The sequence below is a fragment of the Sminthopsis crassicaudata genome, chromosome 3 (genome assembly GCF_048593235.1).
Source record: "Sminthopsis crassicaudata isolate SCR6 chromosome 3, ASM4859323v1, whole genome shotgun sequence".
NCBI classification, from domain to species: Eukaryota; Metazoa; Chordata; class Mammalia; order Dasyuromorphia; family Dasyuridae; genus Sminthopsis; species Sminthopsis crassicaudata.
In genome coordinates, this window is record NC_133619.1 from 557,935,899 (window position 1) to 557,960,584 (window position 24,686).

Sequence of the window (24,686 nt, forward strand, 5' to 3'; positions counted from 1 at the left end):
TGTAACAAATAACATAATCAAATAATCATAAATTGAGAATTTTACATGTCCATAAGTCCATTATCCATTAGTTCATGTTCCATGAATCCAATAATTTCTGCAAGTTTTTAAAGTCCTACAAGAGTCTTCATCAACAATTTTTCATCTCAAGGAATCCAATGATCCCTGCTGGTTTTCAAGTCCTTTAACAGTCTTCTTATCAGCCATGTTCTTTCAGTGTCAGATGTTTCTTAGATCTTCTCCTTTGTTTTGAGGTCTTTTTCTTTTTCTGTTTCTCTCCAAGTCCTTGTTGCTACCAACCTGTTTCCTTCTCCATCTGTTTCCTTCTGTCTGTTAAAATACTAGCAAACCCTCTCTCCCAGGCACTTAACCTATCTAATTTCCTCCTATTTACCATTTTCCAAATCTCTTCTCATCATCTGGCAATTACATTGGAGCTATTTGCACTGGACACAGCCCTGTTGATTTAAAAGGCCTGTATTCTCCCCAAGTGTAATCAATTTCTGCAGTCTGATTGCCTTTTGGCTGACTTATCAGGTAATCCCTTTCTTCCATGTGATTACTGATAGATCACATCAGAATCCTGATCTTCTAAAGGCTCTTTGGGTGTAACCTCAGCTGCCATCATGCCCCACCTATCTTTTGATTGATATCTTGGAGCTGGGCTCCACCTCTCATTTCCCTGGGTCAATCTACATTCAGAGCCCCAGTGGAAGCCCTTGTGACATTTTGGACATGGGGTTTTAGGTCTTCTTTCACCCTGTCTTCTCACTCTATCTCCATATCTACACTGAGCTCTTAGATGTCCAATTTTTCCACATTGAAAACATCGCCAAGTTTCTCTAGAAGTCCCTTGCCGAGATGGACCCTGTCTTTCCATGTTCATCAGAGTCTGGGTGTAAAAAGTATTTATTCCCACTGTAGCACAGTGTCTTATGATCTCTTCTAAAGGAGCATCTTTGTCTAATCCCCATATAATTCTTTTGCAAATCTCATTGGCATTTTCCTTAGGCAGATGTCTGGTCATTATTTCTGTAGCTGCATTTTCTCCAATAGTTCTTTTGACAGCAGTTTGCAAACGTCCCACAAAATCTGCAAAAGGTTCATTGGGACCTTGCTCTATTTTAGTGAAAGCCTCTCCACGATCTTTCTGTCCAGGGAGGACACCCCAAGGTTTTATTGCAGCCTTAGAAATTTGCTCATATATTGTCATGGTATAATTAATCTGTTCTGAATTCTCTCCATACTGACCTTCACCAGCTAAGTGCTCAAAAGTGAATTGTGTGTTAACTCCTGTTTCCAAATTGCATCTGACTTGGATCTTACATAATTCATGAAACTCTGCAAGCCACAACAGATTTTGTCCAGGTTCTAAACATGTCCTTGCTATGGATTTCCAATCATTCTGGGTTAGGACTTCATAAGACAAACCATTTAGTAACATTTTAACATAAGCTGATGTAGCCCCATAAAGCGTACAACCTTTTTTTCAAATCTTTAATTTTATTCAAATCTAAAGGTGTATATCTTTTCCCTTTTTGACCTAAAGAGTCAATATCTTCAATCACAGGATAAGCATGTATAAAATCACTTATATCCTGTCCTTCTCTCTTAGCCTTAATCAATGCTTTTTCTAATCTTGTCTTAGGCTGCTTAACAGGTGATTCTGTTTATGTTACTGCCTCTTCCCCTCCTCCTTCTTGCTCAACCCCTGAGGGGTTAATTGAGGGAGGAGATGGGAAATGCTCCTGTTGTTCAGAATTGTACTTAACTCCATTGTTATCTGATTCATCCTCTTCACCTAGTTTAGTTGTATCCTCCCCCTCTGGCTCCTGTACTCTAACAATTTTTATTTTATTTTATTTTATTTTGAGGCTGGGGTAAAGTGACTTGCTCAAGGTCACACAGCTGGGAAGTGTTAAGTGTCTGAGAACAGATTTGAACCCGGGTTCTCCTGAATTCAAGGCTGATGCTCTATCCACTGCGCCACCTAGCTGCCCCCCTGAAGGTCTTATTGTGACAAAGCAATTTAGGAGTTTAGAACTACGTTGGGTTCTTGTAATTTAGTGTGTCAGGAACACTACAGTATTCCTTATGTTATTGAACATTTCAGACAATGTCAGACTCTGCAAATCCAAAACTGAATTGATCATTCCCTGGAAATTTTACCTCCTTTCAAGCTTCTGGATTTTTGTGGAAAGTTTCACTATCTTCGCAGTTTTCCAAGTATACAATCTCAGTTTTATCCTTGTCTTTTTAGTCTCCCTCACTCCATTTGATATTAGTCATCCTGTCATTTTTACTTTCACATATCTCATACCTGACCTTTGTGACACTTTGCTGTAGTCCAAATCCTTATCACCTCTCAACTAATTATTGCAACAGCCTCATAATTGTTCTTTCTGCCTAATTTCTCATTACTCTGGTCCATTTTACAAATTTCTCTCTACAGAATTTTCATTTAGCAGTTGTAAGACCACGTGACACCCATACTCAATTGACTCCCTTTAGCTGCTAAAGAACTATACAACCTGGTCCCACCCAGTTTTTCCTGCCTTATTGGACAGTGCTCTCTCTCCTACAATTTGTGATTTAACATGGCTATTCAAGTGCTTCTCAGAAGAGACATTAAATCTACAGTGTCTGTCCTTTCCATTCCCATTTCATATCCCTTCTTCCTTATCTCTGTCTTATTGAATATCTGAATTCTTTTCAACGTGGAACATCTTCTGCAACAAATCTTTTCTGATTCATGTAACTACAAATGTTCTACCTCAAAAACTATCTGATATTTAATTTATTTTGTATATATTTATATTAAACTTTAAAGTTTCTTACATAAACTTTTTTTTTTTTTTTAACATCTACTTGTTGATTTATCTATTAGATTGTGATTTCCTTGTAAGGATCATTTCCTTGTTTATACTTCTCTTTTCTAGCACAAGGTGTAGCTACTTAATACTTTGTAGATTGTTTAATTTGTATCCCTTTTGCCTAATACACTGATTTCCACAAAATAAATCCTCAATAAATACTTGTTGATTTGATTTGAATTGATATCATGTTTCCAGTGTTATGAATCTGGATGATGCAAGCATAATGGTACATAGCAGAAAAAGGAAAGTTAGGAAGAAGTTTATTTAGGTTACCTAGAAAGTAAAAAAAAAACAAACATGTATTGAATTTGATTAGCCTGTGGAACATTCAGGTGGAGTTGTACACAATTACTTAGTGATAAATTGGATAATGAAAGTTGATAATGTAGACTTAGAGCAATATATTTAATTGGATTCCTAGAAATTGATGAGATCATCTAGAGAGGTAAGAAAAAAAACAGAATCTTGGGCAAAATCCTGGAAGACACATATATTTTTAGAGATGAATGATGAAGAAAGTGATGTTACAATTGAGAACATTAAGGCCTAAAAGAAGGGAGAAAGTGAGAAAAGAAAGTACTTACTAAATGTCTTCTATGTATCAGACTTTGTGCTAAATGCTTTGTAAATATCCCATTTAATCTCCACAACAATCCTGAGAGGATTATATTTAATTATAATTATCCTCATTTTACAAATGAGGAAACTGAGACAGATAGAGATTAAGTGACTTGTTCAGGGTCACATATTAGTAAGTGTTAGAGTCAGGATTTGAACTGGTCTTCATGACTTCTTTTGAGATTTTCTTCTACTTAAAAGATTATTTTGAATTTAATCAATTGTGGTTCAAAACATTTTTGAAGTCTAATCTTATGCTATAATAATATTGCCATTACCAGTTCATTTTCTGAGAAAAACATCATTATAATTAATCTATATTTTTTAGAAAATGGTCTAAAGGTGATTTTCAGTTCCTCAGCAATTAAAAACAGCCTTTTCAATTTGGATTTTAAAACAAAAGCAATTCCAGCTTTTCAAAATTTAAATAGGAATTTGATTCTGTAAGAATGGTTATTACAACTTTACCCCCAAATGTTTCCAATTTATAATTTAGAGAACACCAGAAAATGAGTATGGTTATCAGCTAAGTATTTGTGAGCTAGATTGGATGTAACTATCAGTTTCAACTCTTTTTCTTGGGGTATAGAGGACAAAAAACAAAGACAAGAGTACCTTTATCAGGTTATGTTCCTGAATGAAAAAAATTCATCAAATGTATTTTTAACCATATTAGAAGAGACCATTACTAAAAGAACCAGATTATGAAGTCAATTCTTTTAAATATCAATAATTTCTTTTTGATGCATATCCACACCAAGTCTTAGTACTCACCTCTCTTCCTCTTTTCAAAAATGGGGACAAGATTTACCCTTCTCTAGCCTTACAGAACCACTCCCTTTTCCCACAATCTGAAACCACTCACAGCTGTCGGGATTATCACTACTTCAAGAATGTCATTTATTCATTGAATACAAGATTGAATTTGTCCTTGACAACTAGCCGCATGCTCTTTTAGTGTTCCTTACTTATGGTTATCTGCAGTATATTAGCAAATTTTGTTATGACATTTTCAGTGCAGAGGTCATAGACCTTTTCAACTGAAGGGGACCTAGAGAGGTCATTTAATTGTCACTTCATTTTAAAGATTAAGAAACTGAGGCCTGTAAAGGTTAAGTAATCTGACCTAAATGACAGAGCTTGGAATTAATTAGTACTACTGAAAGTGGACTTGAAAACTCAGTTTCCCCCTCTCCACTTCCCTTTCCATTGTACCACCATACCTTTCTCCCTCATCAGATTATTTGTTGGGGCTTCAGGTTTTTATGGACATTTTTCTTGAGGGGGGTGAATAGAAAGAATTACTTATTTATCAGTCATTTTTCATCAACTCTTTAATATTAATCTCTTCTTATTTCATTGAATATAGTAAATTTAAAGCAAAATAATTTGAATAAGTTTGTTCTTGTTTTGTTTTGAATCCAGACAGGTTTTGAACTTTCTTGATAGCTTACTTAAAACACCCCCCCCCACACACACACATACACTCCAAAACACACAACATTGACATATGGGACATTTAAAAACAAACAACTCATTGAATTTTACTAAAAAAACATTTTTTCCTCCAACTCAGAACCTAATAAATACATCATTCTAGTAGGTATTTATTTCAAAGCAGTTGCTCTATTGATTTTATCATTTTATTCCATTTTTAAAATGTCTTGCATAATTTCCTTTAACTTTCAAATTTCAAGCTTTCTGTTTGTTACTTTTAGCAAAGACATTATTATAATTTTAATGTTTTATCAAAATAATAATCATATGAAATTACCATTAGTAGTTAAGTTCAGGTGCCATTCTTTGAGAACTCCTGTGTAAATGCTCAGCTCTGAACTTTTCAAGATTTCCCTTCTGTTTTTCATATATTTTTTAAAAGCAGTACATCTTTTTATTTTTTGAAATGACACTTATTTATTTACTTTTGGGATTCTTTTAAGAATAATTTTTAGAGTATTGACATTTAAAGTAAGATTTGGGTTTTGTTTGCTAATTTTTTATGTATTTTAGGTAAATTTGAAGATTTACTAATATATCCTGCAAGAATAAACAACACTTATAGTCATTGTACTCCTGTATATATTTTTTTTCTTTTCAAACAAGCAGTTTTGTTTAATTAAAGCCTTGCCTGAATGAAACATTTAACACATGAGAATATTTGATGAGTTTGTAAAATATTGGATTAGTAAAGTTAGATTAAAATATTCCAGTAAAATTCTATTCATTGCTCTTTAAAGCCTCATAAAGCCGAATTGGTTTTGGAAATGCTGAAGCTGCCTTGCTTACTTTTATAAGTTCTCCTTTTCAGGGAAAAAAAAAACAAAAACAAGTATTTTAATTGCTTTAAATAAAATACATATGAATACAAAAGAAGCTAATTGTATTGTACTCCACTTATCATTAAAAGTTCATTAATACCAACTAAAAACTTTAGTTACTGAGGGATAGATAAGACATGCATTATTTAAACTTGTGGGATCATTAATGTCATAAATCTAGAGTTAGAAGACACCACAGAAGTCATTTAGTTCAATTACTTCTTTTTAAAGATGAGGAGGTCCGAATACAATCCTTCCTTTGCAACAACAACAACAACAAAATTCGGTTTTGCACGTATATATTGTACCTAGGATATACTATAAGATATTTAATATGTATGGGAATGCCTGCCATCTAGGGGAGGGGGTGGAGGGAAGGGAGTACAAGGGATAATGTTGTTAAAAAAAAAAAAAATTACCTATGCATATGTACTGTCAAAGAAAATGTTATAATTATAAAAATTAATTTAAAAAAAAAAGAGCAAACAAACAAAAAAAATTAAAGATGAGGAGTTTAGGTTAAATCACTTGGCCAGTGACACATAATAATGATAATTATGTAATGATCAGAGGTAGGATTTTACTATGGATCCTTTGATGCCCAAACCAGGGCTTGATTCTCTGAACTAATTTCTAATTTACCACTTTAAAAAGTGAAGGGACAAAGGAATAGTGACAAGGTTACACCTGGTATTTTATTTTCTGATTTAATACCTCATCATTTATATGGTACTTCAACATTTAAGAAAAGCATTTTATATTCATTATCTCATTTGATCATCACAACAACTTTGTGAGATATGTGCTATAATTAACACACACACACACACACACACACACACACACACACACACACACATACACACACATACACACACCCCTCTTTCTCTCTCACTGCCCTTTTACTTATTGGTGAACAAACTGTGTCTTCCAGAAAAGTGATCTCCCCAGGGTTGTATAGCCAGCAGGTGTCAAAGAAAGGATTCAGATCTAGTTCTTCCTGATTACAGATTTAAAATTGTATCCATAATAGCATGCTAAATTTCATTTTGTCAATATTTACAGTTTTCAACTTCATTATTCATGTTCATTGAAGACAATAGTAGTATTAGCTAATTAAAATATAAATTCCTTTTAGTTATCGTTTTGACTTTTTCCCCCACCTATGATCTTTTGGCATTATGGTCATTTGTACTGTTAACTGACCTTTTAATTCCTATAGTTGTGATGAAGAAAAAAATCTCATAGGTAATCTATAGATGAAATAATAGCTCCTAAATAATGGAGTTGATTGTGCCATTTAAGTTGCTCTTATGATGTATAATGTAGGTTCTTACAATGTCTTATAATGGTGTAATCCTTCACTAGGCTATATTTAACTTTAACAATGTTATTAATATATCATACTGAAAAAATCAACATTTGTAATTATTGATAATATCATAAACCTTCAATTGTAATTATTTAGAAAAATCATTGTTGATAAGTGTTTTGAAGAAATTCATTTTACTCTTATTACATTGAGAAGAATCAGTTCTTAATATTGCCTCAACTTTTTATTGTTCTTCAAATATCATCTACTAAATGTTATTAGGTAACACATCCATTATGGGTCAGATCTGCCTACATATTAAATTATTAAAGCTAAAGTTGTCATTTCCTGATATTATAAATAGCAGTTTAAAAAAATCTTGAAATTTTACTCTTAAACACTTATCAACTTTTCAACTTCAGAGTTGAAAAGAGACATAAAAAGATCACATGGTGTGATACATAAAGTAAGGATTCAGGCAGCAGACATGTATTGCAGTACTTTGGCATGTATGACCTATATAACAACAAAATGTTGTTAGCTTCCAGGATACTAAAAGTTTTCTGAGGGAATTTACAGGTAAAGGAATATATTGTAATTTGAGGAACAGCCTAACAATTAAGGGGATTCTTGTAATCTTCCAGTAGTAAGTAGCATTGAAGTTAGATATAGGAGCTTAGAATTGGAAGTGATGAAGGGAAAAACATGCATTCCAGGAATGCTGGCAGCCACAAGATTTGAGGCTCTAGTCTGGAAAGTAACTTTACCACAAAATTAAGTGAGCAGTTTGGACTAGATGATATATTTCAAATTATCCTAGCTTTTTACCCTCTACTCCATTCTATACATTTTATAAGTGACTGAGGTGAAATTACATACATACCCAATCCTGTTAGTAACAGAGCCAGGACTAGAACCTAGGTTTTCTGACTTCCCTTCCAGTGTTTATTTTATACAGCTGTTTTAACCTCATCTGAAAAAAATAACCTGCTTGCCTTTTAAAAGATGCACACCATCATATGCATTTTATGCCAAATTAATATAAAGTGAGAAGGTGTGAGAGGCAGGCAATGTAGCTGAGTAAAAAGATTGCTGGATTTGGGGTCATGGGCCCTGGGTTCCAATTCCAGTTCCTCTACTTACGATTACACGTATAATCTTGGACACATCTTTTCTGCTGTCTCTTATTTCCTCTTCCTCAGATAAGGAAATTGAATTAGACAACCTCTTAGTTTCATCATATGATCTTAAGATTTTATAATATATCACATAAGAATATGTTTTGAGAAAATCTGTCTTGTGGTGAAGTATTACATTGTATATAGTATAGTAAAGTATTACATTGAATAATATCTTAACTTTGGGGTAAAGATATGCTGAAACTTACATCATAGAGCAAGAGTTCTTAACTTTTGTTTTGTGAATCCTATGGATTCCTCAGAATCGTGTTTTTAAATATATAAAATACAATTACAAAGGATTACAAAGAAAACAAACTCTTATTAAAACAATTATCAAAATATCTCAAAAAAAAAAAAAGTTAACGGATTTCAGGTTAAGAATCACTGCCTTAGAGCATTTTAATACTTTGTGAAATAATGAAATCTAGATACCTTAAACTTCCATTTTATAGATTTTATATTAAAGTATCTGTAGTTTCAGAAATTTTAGTGATTTAATTAAGTAACATTTAGTGTTTTGGGACATACATACATACATACATACATACACACATACATACATACATATATATTTGAAGGAAACATCTATAGAGGTTTCTTTTGTTCTTTTTTTAATTGAATTAGAAATACATATGCTTTCAATAATAGTTTACTGGGGACATCTACTGGGGACATGTTGTATTTTATGAATATGGGGGAAAATGCTTTTGTGGTAATCTCTCTCATTTGGCTTTTTTCCTAAAAGATTTGCTTTTCTTTCATTGTTATTTGCTCTCAAAGTATTATTTTTGATTAAGTCTAATTTTCCCCTCTAATATTCTAAATTTTTTTCCTGTTTGTACTCATGATGTAATTAAATTGTGTTTTCAACTTAAATACTATATCTCTCTTTTTATTTAGTACTTAAAGATAACCTCTTTACCACCATTTCCTGTGCTTTTATTTTATTATACTGCTTGACAGTAAAATAGTTACATGATATTGGAGATCCTGAATATTTTTTTAACAAATGAGGACAGCAAGGAAGGAAGGCTAGAGAGTTTAAATTAATTCTAATCTTGGTGGATGTTTTATGGATTTTTGTGTTCATACTTATAAATTGAAATGTGTTTGTTTGTTTTTTAGTGTGAGTAAGATAATCAGGTTTTTTTTGAAGCATATTTTAAGCCTTTTTATGTATACAATATATTAGACTTATTATAAAACTGATGTTGGAGAAAGACATTATTATAGCCATTCAGGTTATGAAGCATGGAGACAGATGCACTTTACAACATTATGCTTATAGGAAATCTAGTTTAAGTCAAATGTAACCAAATCTATGGCATTAGACATTTCATCATGACCTTTTGTAACATAGTAGTAAATCTTATATTTAATATCATATTTAAAAGTTTAAAATTGTACCACTTCACTTATATGATCAGAAGTTAATCCCAAAGGCTGAGCTAAAGCCAAATACGAGATAAAAAATTTTTTTATAGGAATAATTAGTTTTTTTGTTCTCTTGGGCTTAGACATCTGACCCTCAATTACATTAAGGGACATTATGCACATGAATGGAAAGAAGAATAGCTCCCTTTGAAACTCCTCAGACTTTCCATACATGAAGTACTTCCCACAGGGTCCAGTAAAAAAGAACCAAGCCTCCATTATAATGAAATTGCAAATTCATTTGTAGATGTCCTTTTCATTTTTGAAAGCTACTTTTTGATGTCCTGAACAACAATTAAATTCATTGTTTAAGGTCACACATGTGGAGTTACTTGTCAAAATCCTTTAATCAGCATTCTATAAAGATAAATTGTTATCTTTTAACAATAACTTACCAAATTATATTTTGTTTCCAAATAATTTTCTAATCACCTTCCAGCTTTTTGTTTTCCTATCAGTAGATTCTGACTCATCTCTCCTTTCTTACACAGAAGTTACCCAATTAGTCGTTTTGACTGTGATATAGAAATCCTATCTCGTTGGAAAGTTGAATTTACTGGTTTTTTAAAATGCTAATATTTCAGCTTTTTAATAAAATATATATATATATATATTTCTTAATCCTCTCCCCTTTTCTTGCCTCATTAATGTGTAGCCATAGGGTATAAAATATATTCTGTGTGGAGTGGGTAAACTTAAATTAATTATTTAAAAATAAATTATTTTTACTTGATAAAACCTCAAAAACACATAGTATAGTTTCAACCAGATAAGCATTAAGGATTAAAAAAGAATTTCTGTGCTTACATAGATAAAATTCATTTCTAAAATGCCCTTATTTAAAAATATTTTGTTAGTAGAAAAATATTAACTTAGCATTTAATTTCATTGTAATTTTGATAATGATCCATGTAGAAAAAATACTGAAGTAATTAATTATTAGATTTCAAATTACTTTTTGGGAAGGAAGGGAAGAGAGAAGTTAGTGATTGTCATTTTGGAATATCCAACTTCTTAAAAGTAAATTAAAATGAATATCATTATTATATTATTTGCTAAAGCCATATAAGAGGAGTATACTTTCTAAAGTACTAAACAACTTTACAACCATCAAGCCTTATATCAGGGGTTGGCCTACTTTCAAGGGGAAAAATATATTTTTAATATAGCTTTTTAAAAACAATATCCTTTGTCAGATTTTATCATCCAGATTTTAGCTTAGGAAAGACCCTGATCATTATATTATAATGAGGTTCTAGTATACTAGAATACTGTTTTATAAAAGAGGTGTCTGATTTGCTAAAATAATAATTTGACTCAATCTTGAAGAGTAGATTCCTTAGTCATAAGCCTGGATAAGATCTTTCTTCTCCCTTCTTCTTGACCTTATTTTATCTGCTTTGCCTGTTCTCATTTGGAAATGAGAACCATTGAGGTTAATTAAGAGTTACAGGTGGCTGCCCATTTGGACACTTATACATATTCAAGGAAATTAAATGAGGAACAGTTGGGGCATTAGGTTTCCTGCCCCACCTCCAACTCCACACAATCTGGATAACAAAATTCCCAAGGAGTAAACCGGCTGGCCCACTTCCTTCTAGCAAATTGTTATCATGCAAATGATTAAAAGTGAAAATTCTCCCCTTTTATTTCTAATAATGGAAAAATTGCCCTAAATGAGTCATTCTTCAGCCTGTAGTAGTTAGGTTCTAAATCATTTTGGCTTTCTAAGTGGAAATATATTTACTTTTTTTAATTGAACCTAGATCTAGGAAAAGATGAAGTTCGAATCTTGTCCCTCTTCATAGTTGTGTTATATTAGCCCAGACAAATCCACCAATCACTCTGAATTTCAGGTTGTTTTTGTAAAATGGAAATGATAATATCTCTGGTAGTTCTTGCCTCTTGGGTTGTAATAATAAATGAGATTATGCATATCTTTACTTTGTAAAAGTACCCTAGGGGTAGATATCTGCAATTACTGTTACCATAAGGTATAATTTTGTTTATGTTTTCCTGTGCCTATTTGTAAAGGCTTATTTCCATACTTCATTTATAGTTCTTTTCTAAAGGAAACTTTCACATTTACATTTTAAGAGAGAAAACAGTAGTCAAATTAATAAAGTGCCAGACTTGAAGTAAAATTCAAGAAAACCTGGAAATTTTAAACATCAAGAAAACATTTCTTTACTGCTTCAGATATTTATTACCTCTGAGAATGTGGACAAGTCATTTACCTACCTTGTGTCAATATCAGTTTCATCCATCTGTAAAGTAGAGGATTATTGTGAGAATCAAATGAAGAAATAATGTATGTGATAAGTGAAAATATATAAATGAAATAATGTATGTGATAAATGACATGTTTGTTGTGTATAAATTATAAGTAATTATTTGCATTGTGATTATTTTCCATGGAATATTCATTTACAATAGTAAATTTTTTACATTTTAGGTGCAAGGATGGCTTAAAAGGATTCACTTTCTCTGCACTTAGGTAAGTAACATTTCATTTATCATTTTATTAAAAGATCATTTAAAACTTAGCCTCCCCTTTCTTTAAAAGTAATAAAGTCAGAGTTGCTACCAGTACTTTTACTTCAAGGAGCAATACTTTAAGGATTTATTATTTCCTTTTTTAATGTTTTTTGCAAGGCAATTTTTATTAAGTGAATTCCAGGGTCACATAGATAGTAAGTATTAAAGTATCTAAGATCAGATTTGAACTTAGGTCCTTTTAACTTCAGGCCATTGCCTTATCCACCTATGCTATCTAGCTGCCCCTAGATTTTGTTCTTTTCATGGGATGAAAGTAGCACCTACCAGTATTAGAGCACAACCCATTTAGGTTCTGTACTAAATAAAGTAGGGGATTTAAGAGTCTAGAAGACCAGATTTCAAATCTTCCTTCAGACCTTTACTTAAAAATAGTAAAGCCTCAGTTTCCTTGTTTGTCAACTGTAAATACTAATAGCATTAATATCACTGGTTATTGGGAGTGTCCAATATTAATTTATTAATATTAATATGTTAATTTGGTATGCTTATAAAAACCATTTTGCAAACTAATATGCATTATATAAATTCTAGTTATTATTATCAATATTATAAAAAAATCTTTATGTATTGATATGGTAAAAATAATCTACCAACCAACTGGTAGCTAACCTTCTATTATTATTTCTGTGTTTATGAATCCCGAAATTCCTTTATCCATTCATAATCTATTGGCTTTTCACTTCTCTCTCCTTCCCTGTGTCTTCCTTTATAAAACCCTATTTGTTGTCTATACAACAGACCCCTCATTTCTCTACCAAGTCATTTCCTCTCTATTAGCCATTCTCCCTTCTTCTCAATCCAACTTGACTTCTTAGTGAAACAATTAACTCTATACTGCATTTCTCTCTTAAATCATCCCTAATCCCATTAACCTATCATTGCCACCCTGTCCATCCTCAACCTTAGATTACTACCACTTTTTACTGCTATCATTCCAATATATGTGCTGCTGAATGAAGATAAAGAAAACATACAACTTGTATGTTACTCCCAACTAGATCTGTTACTAGACAGACCTACTGTATCAACTCCCTTATCAACTCACTATCTCATTCTCTCTTGCAATTCTTCCATTTAAATCTCTCTCAAGATCTCTCCTTTCCCCTGACTCTCTCAGCTGAAAATCTTGCCCTGTATTTTACAGAAAACATTGAAGCTGTTTCTCCCTTCTTCATGTCCTACCTTTTCATGTGCCTTCTGCCACCATGGTAGAATAGCCTTACTCTTTATCGTGGTTAACCCCTCTGCTTGTTCAAGTGATCCCATTCCATCCTATCTCCTCCAGTAGATTGCTCCCTGTCATCCTCACTCTTTTTGCTTATTTTCAATCTCTCTCTCTCTACTGACTGATTTATTATTTATAAACATACCCATATTTCCTTATCCTGAAAAAATCCTCACTTGATCCTTCCATTGCAATTAACTAGCATCTTATATATTTTCTGCTCTTTATAGTCAACTTCCTCAAAAAGGCTGTCTACAGTAGCTACCACCATTTTCTCTCTTACTCTTTTCTCAACCTCTTACAGTGTCTTTCAAACTTATCATTGCTTTTTCTAAAATTACTAATGATCTCTTAGTTGCCAAATCCAATGGTCTTTTCTTTTATCTCTTTGCAGCCTTTTACTTGATCACTCTTTCCTCATTGATCCTTTCTTCTCTCTAGATTTTTGGAACATCATTCTCTCCTGGCTCTTCTACCTAGCTGACACTCCTCTGTTTGTCTTTGTGGATCTTCTAGATCATGACCTCTATTTGTAGATGTCCTTCAGAGTTCTGAACTGAGCCTTCTTTTCTTCTCCCCCCCCCTTTTTTTTTTTAGTAATATCATCAGCTTTCATGGATTTAATTACCATCTCTATGCTATGATCCCCAAATCTAACTATCCTGTCCAATTATCTAACCATCTCTCTGCTGATCTCCAATCTCACATCTCCAACTGTATCTTAAACTCAGTATGTCCAAAATGAAATCCAATTATTCTGGTCCCTAATTTCTCCCTTCTCCCTTTATCATCCTACTTTCCCTTTTACTAGGAATGAAAAAAAAAAAGTTCACAATTAGGATACAGTAGGGGATTGAAAAGAAATGGTAAGATATAAGGAGACATAACAAAAGAAAAATCCATGCAATTTGGAAACTTGTTGGATATCATTGTTCATGAAGAATTAAGAGCCACATAATTCTAAAGTTTTGAGCTTAAAGTGATTAGCAACATGGTGCTACTATGAGAGTAAATCTAGATAGATATAGAGGTAAAGGATTTTTAGGGAAAGATTATAGTACCTGATGTATTTGTCAAAAGTTCTCAAGATTGTCCTTCTACTTGCTACATTTATCAGAGAAGTCTGTTGATCAGTTTTTTAAAAAATCATTTTTGAAGTTTAACAAGACCCTTCTTTTGAGTTAATCCCCTTTTATCTCTGTAGTGTTGTGAACAGAATCAAAATATTATGTTCTCTATATTGATTTTTTTTTTAAAGTAATCATATCCTATCTCCTGATCCAGGAAATGCTGTTGTTTTGAATTTTCTTCATATGTTACCATATAATTTTCCCTGCACAAGAGGAGATAGAATCTTCTAGACAAATTTCTTTTGTTCTACCAGTATTGCTTTGTTTATCCTTAACATTTCATTAAGTTAATATCTCTATGTTTATGTGTATTTGTATTGTATACTTCTCTATTAAAATATGAAATAAAATAACATTTGGTTAAGCTTTTTGTATTAAACAAAAAGCTTAACCAAATGTTATTTCATTTCATATTTTCCACATTGTAAATACATTATCTTTATGGTTATAAAGCTTGTAAAATGGTGATAGGAATATTACTGAAGCCAGACATATTTATTATTGTAAAATTTCCTTGACAAAGGATAATGTGGGTTAATACAGGTAGGATACATTGCTTTCCAAAAATCATCTGAAATAAAAAATCTGGTTATAACCTCTTTCATTCTTTATGATTACAAACACATGATATAAATATGTACTATATAATTATTAATAATAGCATTCTTCCAGAGTTAAGGTTAAAAAATTATGAACCAATATTATGACTTAGAGTATTAGAAGTGTAAAGATACATATTGAGTAAATATAGTAATAAATATCAAGGAATCTCAGCTGAAATAATTAAAAATTATTTTAGTAATTAGCAAAATACACTGATTATATTGACCAGTAAAAGTTGTTGGTCAATACTTAAAAAACTAGCTTTTTTCAATCTAAAAGCAATTTTTTTAAATGAAAAAATGCCTTCATATACATATGTATGTGTACTTACATAGGCACCCATACACACACGTAACATACATACACACATACACTTTATTAGATTTAGGGAAAAGTTGTCATTATTTTCCAAAATACTGCTACTAAAGTAAATAAAAAGAAGTTAGGATTAGACATTTAACAACCTAATCTATAGGCCTGATACTGATGAATTCTATATTTTTGACAAGGTGCCAAGGCTATGAAAAAGTAAGAATTTAAATTTCAAATAAGATATGTCCAAAATACTATTTATTATATTTTATATTTCTTGTAATTGATGTTAGGAGATTATTGTGTCTATAATGCATAAATTAAAAAAAAAATACCCAAGCATATCAATTAAATGGTACCTTGTTAATGACTCTCTTTAAATAATGAAAATTCGTGTGTTAACTATTTCTGAGCAATTGTTGTGTGTGTGTGTGTGTGTGTGTGTGTGTGTGTGTGTGTGTGTGTGTGTGTGTGTATATATATATATATATATATATATATATATATATATATATGTATGTATGTATTATTCGTCTATAGGGTACTACTGTGTTAGTCACTCAAGATAAAAAGGAAAAGAAAAAAATTTATTGCCCTCAAGAAGCTTATCCTTCTGCAGCAGTGGGATAGGATATGCATACAAATATATAAATACAGTTTAATTTGAAGATGCAGTATTAATAGTTGGGGAAATCTTAAGAGCAGAAGCAGATAAACTAATATAAGGGAAGAGAGTGCATTCCAGGGATGAGTGACAGTGTATGTGAATGCACAGCTATGATTGATGGAATATTGAGTTGAGGTAGCTATTAGTCCAGATTGGTTAAAATGTAAAAATAATAATAATAATAATAATGTGGAAGCCAAGGAAGCATCCAGAAGGAAGGTGTGGAGAAAAATATTAAAAAACCCAGAGAGAAAAATAGGTCAAATATTGAGAAAAGACTATCAGATTTAAGCAATAATTATAGTTGTTATTCACTAATTTTCAATCCTGTCAGACTTTTTGTGACCTCATTTGAGGTTTTTCTTGGCAAAGGTACTGGAATGGTTTGCCATTTCTGTCTCCAACTTAATTTACAGATGAGATGTCAGTATCAATAGATTATGGGAATGGAAGCTACATTATGTTTGGAAAAAATGATGAGAAAATGTATATAACGAGTAGACATGTTTTTTGGACAATAACAGCTTTAGGATTTTGGAAAGTGAAATGAACTGTTTTAATGATGAAGGAGACCTGGATTGATTTTTTTTTAATAGCAGGAAAGGATTCAGTGAATAAAGAAAAATTGATGATTAGGTAAGGAGATATGATAGAGAAGGGAAATTCCTAGATAAGGTGGGACCAAGACACAAACAAGTTGCCTTGGAAACAAGAAGGGATACTTTAGTAAAGAAAAGAATTGAAGATAATAGAAAAGTGTTTTGAGATGTGAATTGGGAGAGAAAAGTTAAGTTCATGGTGAATGGTCTTATTTTTCTCAGTAAAGGAGAAGAAAAAGCACCTCTTGGTTGGGTAGAAGAGTTAGTAAAGGGAATTTGAAAAGTTTTAGAATAGCCACTGTGTGGAGTATGTTAAAGAGTCAATCAAGGAACAAAAAAAGTCTTAGAAAATGATTAAATTGACTCAATTGAGTTTAAGTAGCAAAATTTTCAAATTTTGAAAATTTTAGAGTTGCTAATGATGGAATTAGTAAAAGTATAGCTCCCTAGAAGTAGCTGAGGCAATCAGACTATCAATAAATAAGTATTTATTGTTCAGTGACAGAAATTATGTGAAGCACTGACAAGACTTAAACAAATGAAATGTTCCCTTCTTTCACAGAAGATATATCATACCTGAGGAAATCACAAGTACAGGTATGAGTGTATACAAAACATATACAAAGGAGATGCCCTTGAAGAGACATATAACAGCTAGTGGAGGGGGGAAGGAAAAAGAAGGTCTTGTGTATAAAGTGGCCCCTGAATTGAATCTTAAAGGAGACCAGAGATTACAAGAGTTAGAGGCGAGGAGAAAGTACTAGATCTGGGAGACAAGCAGTGCAATGACCTAAGACAGGAAGTGGAGTGTTATGTGTAAGAAATGCTGAGATGGTTTAATGCATCAAGAGAAGTAATGTGTAAGAAGATTGGAAAGAATAAAGAGATCAGGTTTTGAAGTTTTTAATGCGATGCAAACAGTTCATTTTTAATCCAAGAGGTACTATGGAGCCACTGGAGTTTATGTAGTATAGAGGTAGCATGGTCAGGCCTTCACTTTAGGAAAATGATTGACACTTATGTGGAGGATATATTAGAGGGGGAAGGACTAGTAGCAAAGAGAACAAGTAGTCCAAGCAAGAATCGGTATGCCCCTAAATGAGGGTTATGGCTGTGTGAGTGTAGAAAAGGGAGCACATGTCTTAGAAATTTGTGGAAATAAATATGGCAATAGGTATTAGAAATTGGTGAACAGATAAGACAATTCACATAGTTTGAAGAGTTGAAGTTGACATCAAGATTATAAACTTGGGCAAGTAGGAAGATAATGATGCCCTTGACAGTAATAGGGACTTTCAGAAAGGGATAGATTTTGGGGAAAAGATTGAGATACCTATAGGTCATCCAAACAGAAATATCCATTAGACAACTGGTGATATAGGACTGGAGCTCAGGTGATTCAGATTCTGTGTCTCTGTCTTTCTATTCCTCTCCCTCTTTTCTTCCCTCTCCCTCTCTCCCTCCCACTTCCTCTTCTTCCCTTTCTCTCTCTCTCCCCACTCCTTTCCATCCCTTCCTTTCTCCCTCCCTCCCCTTTTCCTCCCCTTCTCTTTTCCCTTCTTCCTCTCTCTCCCTCTCCCTCCTTCCCCTTTTCCCTCTCCCTCCTCCCTTCCCTTCTCTCTTTCTCTCCCTTCCTTCCTTCTTCCCTCCCTCTTCCACAGAATAGTTAGGAACCCACACCCACCTCTGAGAATTATCTGCATAAAGATGGAAGCTAATTAGGTTACTAGCAAAGTATAAAGAAAAGAAAAGAAAAGAAAAGAAAAGAAAACAAAACAAAAGAAAAAAGCATCAAAGTCAGACACAGCAATGGAGACTAAGAGGGTGGTAAACCAAGAGACACCAGTTTTGAGAAAGTTCAGAAGACTAGAGGAAGAAGGGGAGTCAGTAGTGTCAAAGGCTGATAGATAAAGAGATTGAGAAAGATGGATTGTGAAAAGGCATTAGATTTGGCAGTTTCTAGCTCATTAGTTCTTTTGGTGAGAGTAGTTTAGAGTGTTTAGAAAAAAGTGAGATTAGAGGAAGTAGAAGCAATGAGCAAAGACAGCTTTTCAAATAATTTAGGTAAGAAAGGATAGTTCAAGAATGATAGCCAGTAAGGATAGTGCGATCTAGTGAGGTGTTTTTTTTTTTTTTTTTTTTAAGTCTGAGGAGATTTCACCTTGTTTGTATACAGCAAGGAAGGAACTGGAAAGGACTGAAGATTAATGAACTAATAGATTAAGCTGTTCGAAGAGAAACCAACATGTATATTAAGGTTATTACAATTATGGATTCATACTTTGGGATAGAAAAAAAATTCCATCTCAATCAGATTAGAGGAATTAAAAACAATAAGGATGTTCACATAAAATTGTATGAGAATAGATGTAGGCTTCCCCCCTCTCCCTTTTATTCCTGGTGTGTTTTAATTTTTCTTTTCTGTATGCATATACACATGATCCACTGCTGCAGTGCAGCTAGTCTAGAGATTAGAGAAATGTTATATAGTAATTTAGAGCAGGAAATGGAAAATCTATCCACATGTACTAAGTAGTTAATTCAGGTAAAAGACAATTTACTGCAGTTGACCAGTAGAATAGAATTGATATACCTGTTCCTATTAGGAGTACTTTAAGATGTCTGATGACTTTAAACATTGATTACTTCAATATAAAGTGATTTCATAGATAATGATCTTCTCTCCTATTCATACATTTTATAATATTTAGTCTTAAGTTCCTCCATGTATACTTATTGTAGTGCATGATTTTCTGCTTCATACATGAGTATGTAATTGTGTATTGCATCTACCCAACAAGACTAAGCAGTATGCTTAATGAGTGTGTATGTTGAATTGAATATGGATGGATGTTTCTGTGAAATTATGATGAGCATTTTGGTCATTTTCATACTTTTGGAATATTGAAAATTAATAACATTTATGTTTCCCTATAAAATTAAAAATTTCTTTAAAAATATTTCCCTTATAAAATTCTCCCAAGTACAGTATTTTTATTTTCAAAGAGGCTTATAAGAGACTAGGGAAAAATCAGGTGAATCCCCATTTAACAGATGAGGAAGTTGAGCACATGAGTGATCATTGATTTACCCAAGGTCACACAGCTGTTTTACATCAAAGTTGGGATTTCAGCCCAGATTTTCTGCTCTAAATCCAGTGCCCTTTGTATTACACTTTATTGTCCAGGTTTTTTTTCTTGAATACTAACTCACATTTGTATAGAAAATCAAATGTACACATCATGAAAATATTATTTTAAATGGATAGAGGTTTGTCTGAAATTTATTTGCATCTAAGTAAAATTCCCATATCTTCTTGAAAAGTGAGAAATGCCACATGTTGTCTTTTTCTTTAGATTCATTGTAGGGAAGGAAGAAATTCCCACACATTCATATTCACCAGAGGCAGCATATGCAAAAGTGGAACAAAAGAGAGAAATGCATGAGGAGAAATCAAGAAGAATGAACATTATTACTCTAGTCAAGAAACTTGTGGATTCAATGTGAGTTCTTTTAAAAAATGATTTGACTGTTTATCCTAACAACTTTGTTTATATGATAATAAGACCAATGTTGGATTGTTTTTGTTTTCCATTCAAATAATAATAATTATGTACCATTTTAAATGCGGAGAAACTTATGAGGAAATTTTTATAATGACAAACAAAAATATTTATAAACTTTTGCATAATTGAAAACTATCTTATAGAATAATATACAAATCTCCAGAACCATATTAGCCTGAAACTAAAATTTTTGTGATATTAAAACTAGGTAAGTTTAAAACTACTGAGATATATTAGATTGGAGGGGAAAAAAAAAAGATCGATATACATTAACTTATTATTCCATGCATAAAAGGGAACAAAACTAAACCAAAAAAGAAATTAAATTTTTAGTAACTCAAGAAGACAAACCGCCAGAAGACAATCTTAATTAATAAAGATTATTCTGTGAAGAAGAACATGTTCAGCTCCTTGGAAGTGAAGCAGGTAATCTTGATTTTCAGAGAAAGAAGAAAAAGTCAGTCTTGCTCTTTAGGAATGTAGATGACCAACATAAAGTTTAGGAAATTTGTAAATAAAATTAATATTGATAGTCGTTTGGATTGAAATGAGGGAGGCCTATGCAGAGAAACCTTGGAACACCCAACAAGAAGAAGCACTTCATCTTAGCATAGTAATCTATCGGAATAGAGTAAGAAGAAAAGAGGGTAGGTAAGAGAGAAACCACAAAGTTAAAAGACAAGGCCAGAAATATTATGTGTTATCCAACTGACCGGTCAAAAGAAGAAAAAATCTGAAGATGTATTCATTTATTTCAAAGGAAACTAGGGAGAGGGAAGTGATTGAAACACTCAGGCTTTAAAGCAGTCCTAGTCAGAGTGGGAAAAAAAAAATGTTCTAAAACAAAAAAAGACAAGAAAAATCAGTGAGGAAGGGCAGAGTAAGAACAAAAAGATAAGAGAATGCCAGGGAGAAAATGAGAAAGTGAGAAATCAGTTCAAATTGTGGTGAACAGTTTGACTGCGAAGATGAAGAATGGTTAAATACCCAACTGGTATGGTCAATATCAAGTTATTGGCAGACGGGAAAGTATCACCAGCCGGCAGAATCCAAGAGGATTTTGGAGAGAAGTCTTTATGAATGATGCCTTGTGGCTGTGGGATGTTAGGTTTCCTTCTTCCCTTGGCCCTTACCCTAATCTCCACAGCTTCACCAGATCCAATCTTTCATATCATGCTGATGACATAAGTGTTACAGTGAATGTGAGCCACTGCCTTCATCCCACCCCTTCTTCCTAATGAAAGGCAGTGTGTAAATTTCTATATACTTGTTTGGTTAAACTGAAAAAAGAGCTTTCTATAACATTTTGTAAATAAAATGAAAGAAATCCAGTACCAGAGTTTTCCCAGAAATTTATCTTCACAAATAGGAAAGAGTTAATATGCAGCAGTGCTGCCAATATTCTAGTCTAAAAGAAGTTATAAAGGCCAATTATTTGGGAATGTGAACTATTCCTCTACCTCCCTTTCTCCCCCCTCGCCCCCCCAAAAAACCGCAAGATGAAAACTTAACTAATTGGGGCCTGGAACTTATATTCAAAATAGTACATTTTAAAATTCAAGTTTCTTTGGTCTATTGTGATTAAGTACCCCATGCAACTAACATATTCTGTAATTAAAATAAGATTCGAACAGTAGCTCCTCCAATATAATTTCATTAAATGTTAGAAAATGAATGGTTTGAAAATCAGCCACAGATAACCAACCTCCTTTAGAATTCCCAAATGATCTATTCCTGTATTTACAAAAATATTGGATGTTTAATCCTAATGCTATATCAAGTTTCTCTTCCATATGTTTCCTTTCAAATGTAATTCAATATAAATGCCTGTAACCTGAGTATATTTTCATTATGATTTTGGCTACATGAACTAACCTCATGGATGATTTATGTCCAGTATACTTTACAATACATGATTCAAAACTTCCAAAATATTTGGCTGAGTATGTAAATTATATAATTTACTTCATATAAACCACAAATACTTGGCCACCTTATTTGTAGAACCTGTATGAAATTATCTTACAGTAATCCTGGCAAATACAGTGTATCATGGTTTTAAAAAAAAAAATCTCTTCTGTATGCTCCAAATTATAAAAATGTGGACATACTCAGAAATAGACAAACAACATTTTCTACTTTTTCACACAAAAGATATATAAATTTATTTAACTTAGACCATAAAGAAAAAGTTCATTCTGGTCCTTCTCAAACAGTTGCCTTCTTTCTTTCTATGTAAAGAAAGACTATAAACAGTCAAATTCAGCACATTTCAGGCACTGTTCTGCAGAACTCGCCCAACTCAGCATTTTCATATTCTCACTGATATAGGTACAATCTCCATTATTTCAGATGATAATCCTTCCAAACCTTATTCGATGCAACTTTTGCTGTGTTTTCCCCATTGGTCCTCCACAGAGGACCTAACTAAATATGCCCTTCTTCAGTTTTGAACATCAATGAAACTCTTTAATTTTGTGTCTCTTTTCCATTGTTATGATTAGGCTACTTTTTCAGGCTTGCATTTCCAGAGAGGGAGGGAAATACCTAGATTGAGGGTGGGGGACTTAGGTGGGGGGGGGAGAGACAGAGACAGAGAGAGAGATATGGATGGATGGATGGATGGATGGATGTATTTATAAATATATGTTCTTTAGTAAATCCTTTCACCTTTCTTATTAATGTTTTTATGTTGCAGCCAAATTGCTTCCTTATTCCTACTCCTATGCAGTTCTCCATTGCTCTTTGAGTTATCCATGGTTTTGATTCTTTGTAAACTGTGTTATTTTACTCCTGGGGGGGCAAAAAAGCTGATATCATTTCTGCCCATAGCTGGGCTTTCACCATATCATACATCTTCAAAAGTGAAATGTGGATCATTTAGAAAAACAATACTATGCATCAGTGATGTCAAACTCAAATAGTAAAGGATCCTAGAAGCATCATGACTTAGAAAACCAACCAGATTATCTATTTTATATTGTATTTTAATTTATTTTGCTTGGCATTTCCCAATTATATTGTCATCTGGTTCTGTCCTTTCACTCTGGAGAAATTATATAACTTAAGAGTCAATGTGCTTAACATAGACCAAACCTAAGTAAGTGGATAAAAACCCTTTTGAATGTCCTGATTTTGATAATAGAAATGGATATGTTTTGGTAACACAAATAAAACAAATAACTTATTGATTAATCATTTTAGAAAATAATACAAATAACATGAAGCATAAACACTGAAATATTAGTTTGCCATTAAATTTATTATTTCCACAATGTTGAAACAAGCTTAGGTTCTGGAGTGTTTTGAATTCACTAAACGTTTTGCAGGCCCAAGGTGCTGGAAATACAAATATGAAAAATAAGTGTTTACCTTCAAGGAACTTGTAGATTCTAACTTGAGTAAAAGTTTATTTAAACTAATTTTGAGAAAATGAAATCAGATAGTTATTTTATATATTGTAGGACAAATACAAAGAGATCTTAGCCTTTGCAGTTAAATATCTTCCTAATTTTATCCTGTATTAAATTTGACTTAAAAAAAATAAACTTTTAATCAAGTCATCTTTTCTTAGGCACATCTTATAAATGGACTTGTAGAGGATTTTTACTTATTTTCTTTAATAAATTTTGATGCTTGCATTACAAATCAGTGTAGCTAATTGAAAAGAGTGGTGAAATTAGAATCATGTGAACTAAGTTCAAGTCCTGGCTATGTTGCTTATTATTTATTGCCTTTAAAACTTTGGGCACTTAACTCAATCTTTAGGAGCCTCCAAATTACTCATTTGTTGAATAAAGGAAGTAGGCCTCAGGGATCCATTCTAGCTTTATATTATGATCCTATAGTCTTGGGACCTTTAATTAGTTTGGCTTTTTTTTGGGTTCAATTTTAGATGCAAGCACGGACCAAGGCATAGGTGTTGCAAACACTATGAAGATAACTGCATATCTTACTGCTTAAAAGTAAGTCTATAAAAGACCAGTGGTAATTGTGAGTGGAAATCAGTTAACACAATATGAGATTAGAGGTAAATGAAAAATATAATATTTACATATTAAGGATTATTATTTCTTTTTATGTGATTTGCAAAGGTAGAAACTAAAGGAAAATAACAAATATATTGGGGTTTTTTTAATGTACTTTTAGAAGATCTTTAATTCAATTCATAATATTAGGATGAGCTTATTTAAAATCAGTAAAAGACATGAGAATGGGAGAAAAAAGATGGGTCAGCAGGAAAGAGGGGAAAAATGTAATTAATTTAGCCCCATTACAACCCCACC

The 24,686-nt window shown here is 32.5% G+C and overlaps 1 protein-coding gene across 2 annotated transcripts in view; it reads left to right on the forward strand.

The window, feature by feature from the left end:
* The window catches only part of TMEM135 (transmembrane protein 135), a 286,760-nt gene that overhangs the window by 240,910 nt on the left and 21,164 nt on the right, over positions 1–24,686 (forward strand). For both annotated transcript variants that reach the window (XM_074304681.1, XM_074304682.1), the window contains exons 7-9: positions 12,195–12,236; positions 20,191–20,337; positions 24,296–24,365. In XM_074304681.1, coding sequence (XP_074160782.1) covers positions 12,195–12,236; positions 20,191–20,337; positions 24,296–24,365 — 259 coding nt within the window. The remainder of the gene's footprint in view (positions 1–12,194; positions 12,237–20,190; positions 20,338–24,295; positions 24,366–24,686) is intronic.